At 37.9% G+C, this 17,484-nt stretch overlaps 1 protein-coding gene across 1 annotated transcript; it reads left to right on the top strand.

Annotated features, from left to right (window-relative positions):
• Window positions 1–444: 444 nt before the first annotated feature.
• Window positions 445–17,227, top strand: ptgis (prostaglandin I2 (prostacyclin) synthase). Its single transcript, XM_017697763.1, has 11 exons — window positions 445–522; window positions 5,696–5,776; window positions 5,913–6,036; window positions 7,412–7,587; window positions 7,843–7,986; window positions 8,802–8,926; window positions 9,606–9,787; window positions 13,508–13,643; window positions 13,871–14,052; window positions 16,038–16,189; window positions 16,988–17,227. The coding sequence occupies exons 2-11, from the start codon at window positions 5,697–5,699 to the stop codon at window positions 17,130–17,132; spliced, it is 1,446 nt and encodes a 481-aa protein (XP_017553252.1). The 5' UTR covers window positions 445–522; window position 5,696; the 3' UTR covers window positions 17,133–17,227.
• Window positions 17,228–17,484: the final 257 nt, after the last annotated feature.

Raw genomic sequence — 17,484 nt, 5'->3', positions numbered from 1 at the left:
TAGCTGCAGTGTCTGCTTGCATGAGGTGTATGCCTACTTAAGTGGGACTGTTAGGCAAATCATTCCATATCCTAGACAGGAACACTTTGTCTTTGTGGCGTTTTGGACTGTTTCCTAATCCAGTACTGTGATCTGCCCTGTTTCCTGTTTTTCCTGCTTTAACACACCTTAAAATGGAGTTAAATAATCAGCTATGGTTCGAGAGCAGAGAACACAAAAAGTGCAGGTGGACTATATGACTGCTTTAGAGCACTGAATGCAACAAAGTCGCCACCTTGTGGGATAAATAATGTTGTGCACACTTGCATCAGTCATAACAAATTCATCAGTGCATAATAAACAGGAACTTTGTTAGAAACCATGGCCAAGCCTGGAGAGAAACTCTTGCATGCTCCATTGCCTTTAAATCCTCCCTGCAGCTCTTTTCACACTGTCAGGCTGAGACAGCCATGTTTGCCAGGCTTGTCCAGACAAGAAGCTTCAAGGAGAAGGAGCTCATTCACAGCACCTACAATATCAGAGGTAACAAGGTTATTTACTCTTGTTGACTTTTTGGCCGTTCTGGTCATGGTGGTAACTGTCTTGATGATGAAATATCTTGTTTATCATGTTTACCAATAATGATGTTTATCATTATTGGTTTCCTTTGGAATTGTAAGTAAGTTTTGGTAACAGAACTGCAAACAGCAAACACACTGCAGGATATAAGTGTACAGTCACTGTTGTAATTAAAATATGCTAAGAATGCAAATTACAATATACATCAAATAAAGACATGCTTAACAACCAAACTACACAAAACTGAGACTAAATTCATAAAAAGATCATAAAAACTGAGGAACTCTGCAAATATCTTAGCAAACATAATGAAAGGCCTCAGAGGCTTTTTTCAACAACAGTATGCATATCTATGTGTGTGTATATGTGGTCTCCTTAGCTGGACTGACTTCTATGTGTCACATGGTGATACTGAAGAACAACATCATGAAATTTCCTTTTGAGTGACCTTCTTGACTCAACATTACTTTTGAAAGAATACATGCATACAGTTGTATGAAAAGGTTTGAATACCCCTGGTGAAATTACATGTTTTGTTGATTGTGAAAATAAGTTAACACGTCCTCTACAGGAAACTGTCATTTTTAGTGCACAAATTATATTTTTGCTAAGATTAACATATTGGGGGGAAAAATTCAACATAAAATGTCCCAAAAAATTTGCATAGTCCATAATTTATGTTTGACTTTTTCCCCGATACGTTAAATTCAGCAAATAAACAGTAATTTTGGATGAAACATGCAGAAGTGTGTTCTTTTTAGAGGATATGTTTTACCCTATTTTAAAGGAAAGTCTAATTTTTCTCACTTTTTAAGAGTTTGATGTATGTAAACATTGTTAAGTGCACTGCAGGGCAGCCAACAAAAAGAAATGTCATTTACATATAGACTATATGGACAAAAGTATTGGGACACCCACACATTACAACTACAGGAGCCTTTACAACATCCCATTCTAAATCCACAGGCATTAATATGAAGTCGGTCCCCCTTTGTAGCTATAACAACTCTTCTGGGATGCTTTCTACAAGATTTTAGAGTGAGTCTGTGGGAAATTTTGTCTGTTCATCCAGAAGAGCATTTCGGAGTTCAGACACTGATGTTGGATGGGAGGGCCTGGCTCACAATGTCCGTTCTAATTCATGTCCAAAGCTGTTTGAAGGGGTTAAGGTCAGGGCTCTGTGAAGGCCAGTCAGGTTTTTCCTCACCAAACTTGTCCAAGCATGTCTTTATGAACCTTGCTTTGTGCACTGCAGCACAGTCATCCTAGAACAGATAAGGGCCTTCCCCAAACTGTTCCCACAAAGTTAGAAGCGTAATTGTCCAAATTGTATTGGTCTGCTGAAGCATTAAGATTTCCCTTCACTGGAACTAAGGGGCCTAGGTCAACAACCTGAAAAACAGCCCCATAGCATTATCCCTCCTCCACCAAACTTTACAACTGACACAATGCAGTCAGGCGGGTAAGGTTTTCCTCGCATTCAAACACCGACTCATCCATCAGCCAGGTAGAGAAGCGTGATTCATCACTCCACAGTGGGAGCAAGCTGTACACCGCTCCTCCCGACACTTGGCATTGTGCATTTTGATCTTAGGCTTGTGTGTAGCTGCTCAGCCATGGAAATCCATTTTGTGAAGCTCCTAATGCGCAGTGATTTTGCTGATGTTGCTTCCAGAGGCAAATTGGATATCTTTACTGAGTGATTCAACAGAGGATAGATACTGTTTTCTTTAGCCCTTGCAAGCAAGCTCTCTGAGTTCGCGCAATTTAACACTTTGTGGCTGAGCTGTTTTTGCTCCTTTGGCACTTACATTTCACATTCATAACACTTACAGTTTACATGGGCAGTTCTAGCACGAAAGAAATTTCACAAACTGACTTGTGGCAGAGGTGGCATGTGCCATGACAGTGCCATGTTTAACGTAAGTGAGCTCATCAGTTTGACCCATTCTACTGCCAGTCTGTGCTTAATTTTATCCACCTGTCAGCAATGAGTGTGGGTGAAACACCTAAACTCAATAATAAGGTGGGGTGTCCCAACACTTTTATCCATACAGTGTATATCAGCCTTAAAGGCACAGTAACAAAGGCATCTTGTTTAATTCTAATAGATAAGAGAGGTTGGAAAATAGTCATTTAAAAATTAATTCTGCTGGTTTTGAGATATAAAACAACACAAATATCATACATGCACTCTGCAGATAAAAAAAAATGAAATGCAAGAAAAATATAGGATATGGTTTCTTTAATGGTTGGTATAGTGTAGTGGGTAACATCTCTGCCTTCCAGGCTGGGGTTCAATCCCCACCCTGGCAAACACCCTACACTATACCAATAAGAGTCCTTGGGCAAGGCTCCTAACACTACCTTCGCCTATCTGTGTAAAAATAATCAAATTGTAAGTCACTCTGGATAAGAGCGTCTGTCAAATTGGCAATTTGGTCATGGTGGTAGAAACTGTGCTGATGAAATATCCTGTTTATCACATGACTTACTGGTTTCCTTTAGAATAGTAGGTGGGTTTTGGTAACAGAACTGCCAACAGCAAACACACTGCAGGATATAAGTATACAGTCACTGTTATGATTAAAATATGCTTAGAATGAAAATTACAACACACATCAAATAAGGACATATATAACAACCAAACTACCCAAAACTGAGATGTATTTTAATATAAAAACTTGTATATTTAATATAAAAAACTTTAATATAAAAAAAATCATTCTACTTTTTTTTTAACATTCTGGGCATTTATTCTTTAAAATGTATGACAGCGAACAGAAGTGCTCTACTAGTGCAATGAATCATCATGACATTTCTTGATGTGTCACAGTCTGAGTTGCTGACATCATAGCTGGACACTTAAGATTAATACCTGTCGGATTACTAATAGGATTAGTAGATATGAATGCTAATAAAAGAACATTACTGTTTTCTTAATTGCCTCATTATTTAATGCTCCTTTACAAAGAACAAATTCTTATGCTAATGCTTTGTTTAGTCACCCATTGATTCATGACAGTGACATTGAAGCATATGTTCAAAAGCTTTTAAATGAGCTCAAAGAGATTAGGCTAGATTAGAAGCAATTCACATTCTTTGAGCTAACGTTAAAGTTTATACAGCAAAATAACCATTTTAATTGCTCAAATCCTTCATTTCTGGGTGTTTCACTTTGAGAAAATAGATCTCATCAAAAAAGAATGGTAAGCATCACCTGCAGTACAAATAATGAGCTACACTGCACATCATTTTCACAATTAAGGGCTGAACATGTCACAGTAAAGACATTTTCACTGTTTCAATGTAGAAATGGCAAGTATCTTTGTCTGGTACATTAGCTCTGGAAGAAAACGGATAAATTTGAGTCTGACAGAAAAAAGAAATGGTTTAATGCACTATTTTAAAATACATTTGTTATAAGCTGTACAGTGCTGTAAATGCTGATTATGAAAAAATGATATTTACTTTTCTTTTCTTTAAAAAAAAGTCAAGACACAAACAAAACTATTAGGAACCGACAGAAACACTGTATGGTTTCTATGGGTATTTTTAGCAGGGCATTAAAAAACTTTTAAATAAGCTCAATGGGCCTCATTCACCAATATCTTACTAAGGTTCAGTGGTGGACAGTAACTAAGTAAATGTAATTCGTTACTGTACTTAAGTAGTTTTTCGTGTATCTGTACTTAAGTATTTCCATTTTGGGTGACTTTTTACTTTCACTCCACTACATTACAAAGTCAAATATCTGACTTTTCACTCCACTACATTTTGAGAAATCTGTCGCTCCTTTTGGTTTCTGTGTGTATAAAAACGTAACATGTCAAAACAAAAGAAGTGCAAAGCAAGAACACCAATGATGGAACTAACCTAACCTGTAAATCGACCACAATATAGAAATATGTACACCTACGCAGTCGTGACTGGCATGTTTCTTTTTTCTGAATTCATACAAACACTTTCATTTTATAGTAAATTAGTTTGGGTTAGTTTATGTTTATGAACAGAGGCCTACAGATCAATACAGTAAAGGAAACTTATTGTGAGTTGAAAGTAAGTTTTTATTCAACTTGTAATGAATTTACAAAGTAATCTTAAACTGAAACTTTGCTTGTGCGTAAAAGTGATTTCAGAGCCACTCAGTTCTACCTGATGGAAACTGTTTACCTTCAGTGTTTTGTGCTTATGATCATTTTAATAGACGTCAGCGTCACTAATTAATGACATTCTATTAAAAGACTGTTTTTAGTTTACCAAGAGAGACACGGGAGGATTTTCACCTAAAATTAGTTCATGAAGTGAGTCTTGTTAGAAAAATGATACCAGGACATCAGAGGCATAATTACTCTTTTAGTACTTTTACCTTCGATACTTAACTACATTGGAAGCCAAATACTTTTGTACTTTTACTCAAGTTGAGGTCTAGAGTAAGGACTTCTACTTTTACTGGAGTAATATTTTACCTTGGGTATCTCTACTTTAACTCAATTACATGATTTGTGTACTTCGTCCACCTCTGCTAAGGTTTTAGTTAAATTTGCTCTTGAAAGAGGTCCTAAGAAAAGGTCTGCGTCAGGTTCATGACGTGTTCTTAAATTGATCAGACCTTTGCGCTCTTGAGTGTGTGTAGTTTCTGTTTTTACCCAAGAACAAATCCTAAAGAGGAAAACACTGCTGAATACCTTAATCCTCGTAAAAACTACGTAAGTGGCTTTTAAGAAGACTTCTTCTCAAGAACGGTTGGTGAATGAGGCCAAACGAGATTAACTCAGAAGTGCTTATTTATAATTTGTATAAATGTTTCATAATATTTCATTTCCACAGTGTGGTGTCGATTCTGAGCTGTAGTTTCATTCACGCGTGTTTTGATTTTTTGCTGAAAGGCCGTGTCATGAATGCACCATGAGTAACTAACCGAAACAGGTAGTGTCAGTATCAGAGCCCGACCCCCCCCCCCCCCCACACACACACACACACACACACACAGAGAGAGAGAGAGAGAGAGAGAGGGAGATGATGTATGTCGTAAACTTGTCGCGGTGACGTGGTCTGGCATGAGGCTGCCTCTCTTTTAAATGAGGCTGCGGAGTTTAGCTCTCACTCACTGACCTGTTTACCTCCTCGTGTCCAGGATGGTTCTGACCACCGCGGCCCTGCTGCTCTCAGCTCTTCTGGCTTTGGCGCTCTTTTTCGTGACCTTTAGGCGCTCGAGGTGAGTCTCCAGCTCCTCTGCGAGGAGCTCAGAAAAGCGCGTCACTTGTTTTGGTTGTTCAGCATTTTCTGCTGCAGCTGTTAGCTTAGCAGAGAGACTTGAGGCTAAACGTCTTCTGCTGTTCTCGTCGTTAAAGGCGGAGAAACGAGCCTCCTCTGGACAGAGGGAGAGTCCCGTGGCTCGGCCACGCTCTGGAGTTCGGGAGAGATGCTGCTCGGTTCCTGACGAGGATGAAACACAAACATGGAGACATCTTTACGGTCCGATTCATCTTCACGCTTTTGTACTTTATAAAAGAGCTTAACGTGGCGTGTAAACTAGTCTCTCATGTCTCTCACATTTAGCTTTTCCAGATTACTCTCTGAACCTGTAGTTTAAACAAGAAGTGAACATTTTCACACTTAGCTTTTTTCTCTATTTAAACCCATTGAAAAAGCTTAACTTGGCTTAATGTAGGTTAGTAAAACTACAACCTTGGAATGCGGCGTTTCTCAAACATAGTACTGCTCATGAGTACAGTATACTGACAAAAAGATGAACTTCTCATCTAAAAAAGAATAATTTTGCATTATATATTATAATTATATATTATATTATTATATATGAATTATATATGTTAGAGAAATGTGGTGTTTCTATGTCTTTGTTTTGGTGTGCTAAGCTATGTTAAGTATTTTTTCCCCTTAAAAGCTTAATGTAAAAAAATATATATTTTATTTTTTAAATACAGGGTTTTGACAATGGAGTGAACTCATGGCCAGTATATGAAAGAAAAGTGGTGTTTGTAGATAATTGTTTCAGTACATTAAGCCATGTTTACCTTTTTCTCATGTGTTTTAATAGAGAATTTTTAAGCTTAGAAATTATGACCTTATGTTTAGATTACAAGGTTATCCTTTTGGCACAGGAGAGTGGTCAAAACCAGGACCATGTGAGAGAAATATGGTGTTACTAGGTTGCTGTTTTAATTTATTAAGCCGCATTATGATTTTATAAGTAACAATATGAGTTACATTTGATATGTTTTTAAATATTTGTTCCTAAACCACATTGATTAATTTTTCCCTTGTTGATGTATTTTCAGCAAAATGCATGTTTGCATAAGACTTTAGTAATTTAACACCACAATGTGTGTCGTGCCTTTTCCTTATCTTATTACATACTGTCCTAGAAACTGAACTTTACTGTTCAGTTTTACTAGTTGTAATAGGACATGTTACTGTCTGTTGTGGAAACCAGCTCTTGCACCTCTTGTGCCACCATTTCTTAACTTCACAAGTACAACAGAAAATTCCTCTCAGACTTAGTCAGAGAGTCATGTCATAAGAAATGTGATGGCCATGACATCATGTAGTTTCTAACACACCTCACTGAAACTGAAAAAGTTGTGTGTTCTGAAAAGAATCAACTTCACAGAGGTCATTTAAAAATGGTAGAATACCATTGAAATAATGTGTTCTTTTAACTTAAAAAAGAAACTAGCCTGCCTGACTTAGTCTTGAGAGTGCTGAACTGCTAACAGCAATGTTAACAGAACAATATTCAGTGTGTTACATTCTGTACATGTTATTTCAATTTCTATAAAAATAATTTTAAAGCAGCCAGGTTAACCTGTAGGTTTGTGTTGACTTGTAGGTTTGTGTGGCTGGTCATTACGTGACTGTTCTGCTGGACTCCAATAGCTATGATGATGTACTTGCGGACAAACACTCTTTGGATCTGACTCGCTATGCTCAGGTTTTGATGAAGAGGATCTTCCGTCTTCGTTTGCCTAATCTTGACCCAGTATCTGAGAGGAGAATGGTGGAACAGTATGTGTCAGATCTCTTTTTCATCAAAATGATAAGGCTTTGAATGAATTTGGATGTGTTACTTACACCAGTGGCAGTAATGCAATGCGTGTGAGCCAGTCTGTGCAACGCACAAATAGATATCCATAATGAAAACTTGAGACCTGAAAAGCTCACAGGATTGCAAGATTTCAATGTCAGTGAATGGAAAGGAATGAAGGTACGGTGATGGTTGAGATATCACTTCACTGTGTTTTTCACTCATGTATATTCCAGACACTTTAAGGGAATCAGTCTAAACCGACTCTGCAGCACAATGCAGAACAACCTAAACCTCCTTCTGGCATCAGAAACCACCCAGAACCCAGCCGGATGGAAAAAAGACGGACTCTTCAGCTTCTGTTACAGCTTGCTCTTCAAGTATGTTTTCTGCTCTTACATAAACAAGATACATGAGTAAGAATCCAAAGATAGTATCCACTCTGCTTGCACATAGATAAAGAATTTTCCCACCCACAAATAATTGGACCATTCATACTTTTACTGTCTTACATAATCACAAAAACCGTGATTGTTAGCTCATGCTTTGGCAGGGTGTGGCTCTGCTGTATTACACATGGTGTTATTTTAGATCAATGGAGCTCTACAGTTCAGTGCTGCTACAGTGGTACTGTCACCTGTGATATGTGAATTGATTTGGGGTCAAACTAGCTGCTCACTTGGAAGATTATAATGAAAAAATGCGATTATAATTTCAATATAATAATAAGGCTAATTAAGGTTTTCACGATTACTTGATAAACCTTGATTACTAAAGCATTGGTAAAATGGCAATGATAATACATGTTTTAAATTGTCTTACTGGCCTCTCTGAAAGTAAGTAATGGAGGCAATGCCAGTTATATATATATATATATATATATATATATATATATATATATATATATATATACATATTATAGAGTCTTTGAAGGGCTGTGCATGGTTTGTTACTGTTCAGTTAAGTGCATTTTTATTGTTTGTTTTTTTTTTAATCTCAAATTTATTTCTCCAATTGTAAAAATGAAGTAAATGGAGTTTAAAGTGACAGCTATTGTTATTTCATTCAGGCGTCTTTTTTGGTAATCCTCTGTAATGTCATGCTCTGTCTTCTAGTTTGTTTATGTTCTCTCTCTCTCTCTCTCTCTCTCTCTCTCTCTCTCTCTCTCTCTCTCTCTCTCTCTCTCGTCCTGTAGGGCTGGTTATCTTACCCTATTTGGCACAAAGAACAACAACCATGCTGATTTAACTGAGGTTTACGAGGTTTTTCGGCAGTTTGACAAGCTTCTACCAAAACTGGCACGGCGCGCTGTGCGGAAAGGTAATTTCAATCTTGGTGATCTTCACAGTAAACTGCCATTAGAAAGGTGGGGCCGTTGTAATCCAAGATGAATAGGTGTTCTTTCTCAGGAACATGATGAACCTAATTGCATGTGTCACCAAGTTGCACATATCTGAAATGTAGGTGTGTGTGCATGATTTCTTTTGCACACTTTCAGCCCTGACTCAAGGAAAACCAAAGAAAAACAGGGATTTGTTATGTGATTTTTGCAAATGTTCCATTATTCATTTTTTAAGAACTGAAAGAGCAAAACCATTTCAAAACCATTCATCTCTTTCTTTGGTTACCAAAGATTAGGTGTAGGTTTAGCCTTAGAACATTCTTTGAACAAATGGTTAATATCATATCACTGTTATATCGGAACCATTTATCTCAGTTTTTTTTTCTATTTTTATTTTTCTAAATCATTTGGGCACAACAGCTGCCACTTACATTGTATTAATGTTTCATGAAGAGTGGAACAATTGAAAAGGTCATTGCCCTAGTTTGTTCACTGTAACTAAGACTTATATAAAAGATTAGATGAAGCTAAAGTTCTGCTTCATATACTCATTTATGTTAATACGTTTGCATACAACTGCATATAGCACAGACGCATATGTATGAGGCCATGTCCTGACAAGCTATTAAAACAAACCTACATTTGTGTGTGTGTTAGATGAGATCACAGTTGCCAACTCGGCACGAGAGCAGCTGTGGGAGCTGCTGTGTCCAGCCTGGTTTGCCAAGGGAGCAGAGCCCCAGTCATGGTTGCAGACCTACATACAGCACCTGGAGGAGCAGGGTGTGGACCCTCAGACACAGCGACAAGCCATGCTGCTCCAGCTGTGGGTTACCCAGGTGAATTGTGTTTATAGTGTCTGTCTCCCACACACACATATACAGCTCCATGCCAGCAAACTGTATCTATGCTGTGATTTCTGCTGCCAAGCCTCCACCTTTATCTTGAAGCCAAGTGGAACAGTACCAAGGTACAGAGAGAGAGCACAAAGTAAAGAGAGGGAAAATACCTGTCCTCTGATGTCACATGCATTTCCTATTAGGGTGAACTTACCTAGAACGCGTGTTTGTGCTGGTGACACAGTTCATGACAGATTCGAAGAACACAAAGCAACCGAAACTTGTAAACTCCACAGTGAAAAGTAATCTGAAATCCAGATTTCACCATATTGACACAGGTGCTGATAGAATTAGCATTCCTCTAATCCCCTAATTAAACTTTGAGACATCTTACTTTCTAGTGGTTTTAGATCTTCAATCTGGTAATACATCAGAACTTAAAGAAATATGCATCCAATCATTATTACTGTCCGACTTAATCACTCAAATATGAGTCCCATTTGGACATTTAATTAACCCTATAGGCCCCCCATTTTGTATACACCTTCTTACATTTATTTAAACACTTCTCACTCATAGTTCATTTAAACAAGCAGACAAATTCACAAAAGTGCAGATTATTACCTTTTAGTCGATACCACGGATACTTATTATGATCTGAATGTAACCTCTTCAACTCCTTTTATTGCCTATGGATGATTAATTACTACATACATGAAAAACAAGTTGTTCTTAAATTATAGGGAGGATGAGTCTGGAACAACTATAGTTTCTGTGGAATTTAAGAAGTTAATGAAATGTTGTGTCTACAGTCTTGTTTCTTGGAATATTATCCATATTATTTTTTGATCAATTTTTGACATCAAAACAACCTCACCCCTGTAAATTCATAATGTAAATCAAGAGTAAATATCATTTATTAGATTACTGGATTGTTGTATAGTTATATACATATAATTAAGCAGTATGAATTGAATGTTTAGGACTTCTCAGGCTTAAATACTACTATCTAATTACACATACATTTTGATGTTCAAAGGGTAAAATTGACTCAGAATTTCAAATAAAATCAAGAGTAACCTGTGCATGCTTGAGAAAAACTTGGTAGGAATGATTTTGCAATGCATCCCTTAACCACACGAGGGCAGTACCTGTTAAACCTGTTGTAAGCGCAGCACCGTCACCTTAACTTCTCACAGTTCTTAATAAATCATCTAATATGCCTGGTATAACTGCGCACAGCTTTGCCTGATCCATAATGCGAAACATCATGTCACAGTGACATGTCACTTTGATCTGGATGGGTGTCATCAAAGTGATGAACAACCCGCACAAAATGTGAAGTGTGTCTCAGTGCGTGGGGAATTCCACAAATAACCCATCGGCACAGACGCTGAGTCACAGCAGTATTATTGACAGAGGTGGAGAGAGCATTGCGTTCTCAGTAGCCACTTTCAGACTGGCTTTGTCCTTCACTGACTCTGTCAGCAGAGCATCACCTCTGGGCCGTGCCGCAATTTCTGCAGGCCAGTTTCAAACATACAGTCCTGTGAAGATTAACAGCAGTGTCTGAACATTGGTTCAGTTTCTCCTCAAACTGTCTGTCTGAGAGAAGGAACTTGGTTGTGTTGGAATTCCACAGATATGGACATGGACTTCATTCTGTTACATTACTTGTTTGTCTGTGTCTGATGGTGATTCAGTTTTCTCAGATGTTCTGGTGAAATTATCCTCATGGCAGATCGTCATAAGTATGTTAACAAATGATAGAAGATGAAACCAGGAGTTTCACAATGAGTGTAAAATGTGTATAAATTCTTACTTATTAACAAAGCAGTTACTGACCACTCAAACATGCCTACTAAAGGCCCAGTGTATTTATCAGTACCAACAGTTTTTATACATGTGGTTGAAAAATAAAGGCGTCATTTAGCTACACATCTCTAATCAATGGTTGTCTACAGCATTAGTTTACAAGCTCCTCTCCAAAGTGCAGAAACCATCCTTAAAGAAACTCAAGAAATTGTTTAAAAATCTGCAGCAGTGCAGTTCGTACTGCTTGCAGTACTGAAAGATCTCTCGAAAATCACATTAAATTACTGACACTCTGGAAACACTAATGCTATAATTTGACATCCTGATTTGACTCTGATTCACCCATCCAGATCTTCGAATTCAGGTGTTCCGATCACTTACATAGCCACATGCGTATAAAACCACGCACCTAGGCATGCAGTCTGCTTCTTACAATCATTTGTGAAAGAATGGGTCGCTTTCAGGAGCTCAGTGAAATCCAGCATGGTACCATGATAGGATGCCACCTGTGCAACAAGTCCAGTCAGGAAATTTCCTCACTACTAAATATTCCACAGTCAACTGTCAGAGGTATTATAACAAAAAGGAAGCGATTGGGAGCGACAGAAACTCAGCCATGAAGGGTCAGCAGATGCTGAGGGAATGGGTTTCCATGGCCAAGCAGCTGCATCCAAGCCTTACATCACCAAGCACAATGCAAAGCGTCGAATGCAGTGGTGTAAAGTGCTGCCACAGTGGAGACGTGTTCTCTGGAGTGACGAATCACGCTTCTCCATCTGGTAATCCGATGGACGAGTCTGGATTTGGCGGTTGCTGGGAGAACGGTGGAGGGGGGGATTATGGTGTGAGATTGTTTTACAGGAGTTGGGCTTGGCCCCTGAGTTCCAGTGAAAGGAGCTCTTAATGCTTCAGCAGACCAAGAGATTTTAGACAATTTTGTGCTCCCAACTTTGTAGGAACAGTTTGGGGACGGCCCCTTCCTCTTCCAACATGACTGCGCACCAGTGCACAAATCAAGGTCCATAAAGACATGGATGACCGAGTTTGGTGTGGAAGAACTTTACTGGCCTGCACAGAGTCCTGACTTCAATCCAATAGAACACCTTTGGGATGTATTAGAGTAGAGTCTGTGAGCCAGGCCTTCTTGTCCAACATCAATGTCTGACCTCACAAATGCACTTCTGGAAGAATAATCAAAAATTCCCATAAGCATATTGCTAAACCTTGTGGAAAGCCTTCCCAGAAGAATTGAAGCTGTTACAGCTGCAAAGGGTGGGCCGACATTATATTAAACCCTATGGATTAAGAATGGGATGTCACTCAAGTTCATATGCGTGTGAAGGCAGATGACCAAATACTTTTGCAAATATAGTGTATATACATTGGAAAAAGACTTCAGCATCATTGAATGTGTTTGGGATTATTTTGATCCTAAAGAAAGCAGAAAATACAACCAGCCTCTAAGACTGAACTTTGGAGGTGTGCAAAAATATTCCTGCAGATATCTTCACAGCAAGTCTACTGAACAGAATGAAAGCTGTAATGAAGGCAAAGGGCAGACTCATTATTTACTGAAATCTTTGATATATCGTATTTAGTTGTTGAGGCTTCTGTGTTGTTTTTTTTTTTTTAATTAAAAATATTTTTTGTACTTTTTTTCCTGACTCTGAAAAAATGAATAACTTGTCATGGTAGTTTTGAGTGAAAATTAAATAAATGAATGCTGGTCTCTGACTTTTGCACAGTACTATATATATATATGTTTGCATTGGGATAATAATACAACAGTTTTCCTACCACAAGCCGACCAGGGTTAAAACCATTCACGTTCTGCATTTAACGTCTGTAAAGAGTGTTTAATAGAAGCATCTGTCTCTCTGTGTGTGTGTGTGTGTGTGTGTGTAGGGTAATGCAGGTCCTGCCGCATTCTGGTTGCTGGGCTTCCTGCTTACTCACCCCGAGGCACTGAGAGCAGTGAGAGAGGAGTTGAAAGGCCTACAGCACCTCCCTCTGGATGAGAGAGAGAACACTCCTGTCTTTAGTGAGTCTCTGTGGTGACTTACTTAAGCAAAAACCACCTCAAGCTTGTGCTGTGTTCTTAGTGTACTTGCATGAAAGTTATATGAATAATTCTTACAGCTAAACTTTTTGGAATTATGTTAATCCAGTAACATGCACTAATGAGCGCTTATTTTAGTAGCCCTATATGAATACCTAATAACAAATGAAGTATAAATTGTAAGGGAATGGTTTCAATGTCGTTTGCAGATAGTGCCCTGAAGGAGACTCTGCGCCTCACTGCTGCCGCCCTCATCACCAGAGAAGTGATGCATGAGAAAACAGTTCGTTTGAGCGATGGCAAGGAATACACTCTGCGGCATGGTGATCGTCTCTGTATCTTCCCCTTTCTCAGCCCGCAGATGGATCCTCTGGTCCACCATGAACCAGAGGTAGCCTACACTCTCAACAGCCATCCTATTCACATTTTTCCTGACCCCTGAGTTTAAATCAGAGTCAAAATCAAATTGAAAACAAGATCAAACAGAATTATACAATTCTGTAACAATTATCTTAAAATCATTAAAAGAGATAAATTGCTCCAATTTCAAATGTTTCTGCAGATCATTCCACTCAAATGGAGCAAATGGAGAAACTAGAAGCTGCCTTGACATATTCAGACCGTACTATGCGTACCGTACTGTGAGGTTTCATTATTTCATACACAAAGTTGAAAAAAAGAGCTGTTAGTTAAACTAGCATCCCTAATTAGCGAATTTGACACTAGTTGAGAGCCCCTAAATGAGGTGGACACAAGTTTGCACACATAGGACATCAAACAATACAGTATTTAAATTGCATTGAACTTAAAACAGTAGTTGGTAACCCTTCTTCTGGAGATTTATCTGCCAATTCAAAGGGTAATTCCACAGATTATTCAGAAGTTCTACCTAATGCACTCATTAAGTTTTCAATTTTGTCATTCAGTTCAAATAAAGGCATTCAGAGTGGTTTGATGTGAAACAACGCATTCTAGAGAAACATACCAGGGCAGGATTTTCACTTGTTGGACCTGGATTATGCACCCCTGTTTATATGTAATGCTTATTGACAATTTGTAAAACCATCTCTCAAGCATCAGGTAGCACATTGGTAACCATTTCATGTAATAGTTTGCTTTCAGAAGATTCCTGTCATCACCTTTATGAACAGTGCTGACTGGTTTGTCCAGCACAGAGCATTTCATGTTAAACCACTCTGAATGACTTTGTTAACATCTCAACAATCAAAAAAATTGAAAAATCGCTTGAATTCACTCTCAAATTTCAAGCTAATTTGACTGTAGTTACATAGACAAGGAGACTGCCAAAACAACTACATCTTTTACAGTGTATATCAGAGAGTGTCACATTTAGATTTAATTATAAATAATTGGGGTAATTATAAATAATTGAAGATTTCTCATGGAATACTTGAATATTTTGCTTTCAGGCATGAATTAGTCGTATTAATCTTATTAAGTAATGTTTCAGGCGAATACAGCACACACGGTGCTCTGAATGTCCATATGGACCAAGACAATACAATTTAATCTTTAGTATCTTAATCTTTCTCATGCAACTGACTGTATATTAGTCATACATATTTGCCATGATTGCTTTTTTGCCATAGTTTACAGAAATAGGACACAAAAAGAGCTAGTAGTTTGCGTTGTAAATGTTGTTGTATGCCATTGTAATAGAGTCTGGATTAAACACTGGAAAGGCCAAAGGACTAATCAGGATGAGTTTTTGGGGGGATTAATGAGTTCATACTGTCACTGACCCAAGAAAAATTGGCAGGAAGAAGTAGGGAGGAAAGAGTTTATCCACTGCTAGGACAGAGGTCACATCATGGCCAGGGCTACAGCTGCTACAGCTGCTGACCATGCATGCTGTGGGGCTTGGTTTAACACAGGCTGTGAATCATTGTGTTGTTGTACAGTAAGAAGATACTAATCTGACAGCAAGCAACATGCAGTGAAAAATAGTGCCTTGACAATTTGTAAAACCATCTCTCAAGCATCAGGTAGCATAAATAAATTACATTCCATCAACATAATTGTTCCAAAAAGTAAGTAAACTGAAGGCAAGCATTGTTGGTGGATATTTCATTAATTTCAAATATTATCCACATTTGAATTAAGCCAATTAAAATTTTTTAGTGTGGACAAAATAACCAGCGATACCAGTTGTATACTGATATAAATCTGATATTTCTTCTTTAAAATGTACTAAGCTTTAAAATTAGCTATTTTTAATTGAAGAACTTAAGAAGAGCATCTAAAAAGTAGGTCAGAGTGCACTAACCATGTTCATTAAAAGAAGTTTTTTTAAACCTTTGTTTGACTTCTGTATCTTTTGACTTCTGTATCTTTTGCTTCTGTATCTTCTTTCAGAAGTTCAAGTTTGACCGTTTCCTAAATGCTGATGGAACAAAAAAGAGAGAGTTCTTTAAGGAAGGTCTGAGAATGAAGTATGGCACCATGCCGTGGGGAGCTGGGAGCAACTTGTGTCCAGGGCGCAGTTTTGCTATTAGTGCTTTAAAACAGTGAGTATTGTCTGTTGGGAAGTTCTTTAGTGTGTATATACTTTCAAAGAGTCTCAAAGACTCTTCAGTGACTTAGTATATCTAGACTGTATGTCTAAACATCTGTAGACATCTGCTCATTAAATGTTTCTTCTGAAATGAAGGGCATTTAATAGGGAGCTTGTACTTCTTTGCTGCAGTAACAGCCTCTACTCTTCTGAGAAGGCTTTACACTAGAAATTGGAACATTGCTGTAAGGATTTGATTGCATTCAGCCACAAGAGCATTAGTGAGGTCAGGTACTGATGTTGGATATTTAGATCACAAACCCCACTCAAACTAATTCCACAGGTATAAGATAGAGCTCCATCACTCCAGAAAACAGTTCCACTACTCCACAGTCCAAAAGAGGGCTTCATACACTGCTAGCTCACACATGCCATTAGGCATGGTGATCTTAGGCTCATATGCAGCTGCTCCACAGTGTCTGGATACTTTTGGACATACAGTGTAGAATATTATGTATTGCACTATTTATTTAAGATCTAAGCCTCCTCCTCCGGTCCCTATTTCTGCATGATTTATGAACAAGAGACACTTCTCCTGTTCATATTTTACCTAGATGGTATTCCATTTGTTGCTGTAATAAGAATATGGTAAATCATATTTTTTGGAGAATTTTGTAAATCCATTTTATTTTGCAGTCAATTTCTCCTTCAGATATGTGAACATTTCATGACAAATAGACCAAAAAGCATTGACAGATGTAACATTCTTCTTGGGCTGACTACAATTTCTAAACTTCTTTGATCTCCCTAGATTTGTCTTGATCATTTTGACACGGTTTCATCTGGAGCTGAGTGACTTCAGTGCTTGCATGCCACAGGTGGACCCCAGTCGTTATGGGTTTGGAATGCTCCAACCATATGGAGATTTGGAAATCCGCTATAGACTCAGGACATGATTCCATATAATCTCAAATCCAGTCATATGCTGTACATTGTTCAGTTGCTTCACTGTTTATTTAAAGATGTGCTTTTGTATGTTCTTTTTATTTATTTAAAGATGTCCTTTTGTTTTTATATAAAATGTTATTTATTGGATAATAAAATATATTGTGGTTTAATGTAAAATATTTCCAAAGCTGTACTTTTGTGGCAGATTTCAATCACTTAATCAAGAAAAGTGAATGTAGACGTTAAGACATTATCTCAAGAGTCTCTGGTTTTACATGGCAGCTCATCAAATTATTATTATTATTATTCAACCACTTATCCCTTAAAGATTCTTTAGTTTAAGGGAAAATCAAAAGACTT

Source organism: Pygocentrus nattereri, chromosome 26 (assembly GCF_015220715.1).
Source record: "Pygocentrus nattereri isolate fPygNat1 chromosome 26, fPygNat1.pri, whole genome shotgun sequence".
Lineage (NCBI taxonomy): Eukaryota > Metazoa > Chordata > Actinopteri > Characiformes > Serrasalmidae > Pygocentrus > Pygocentrus nattereri.
This window is presented reverse-complemented; position numbering and strand designations above follow the sequence as displayed.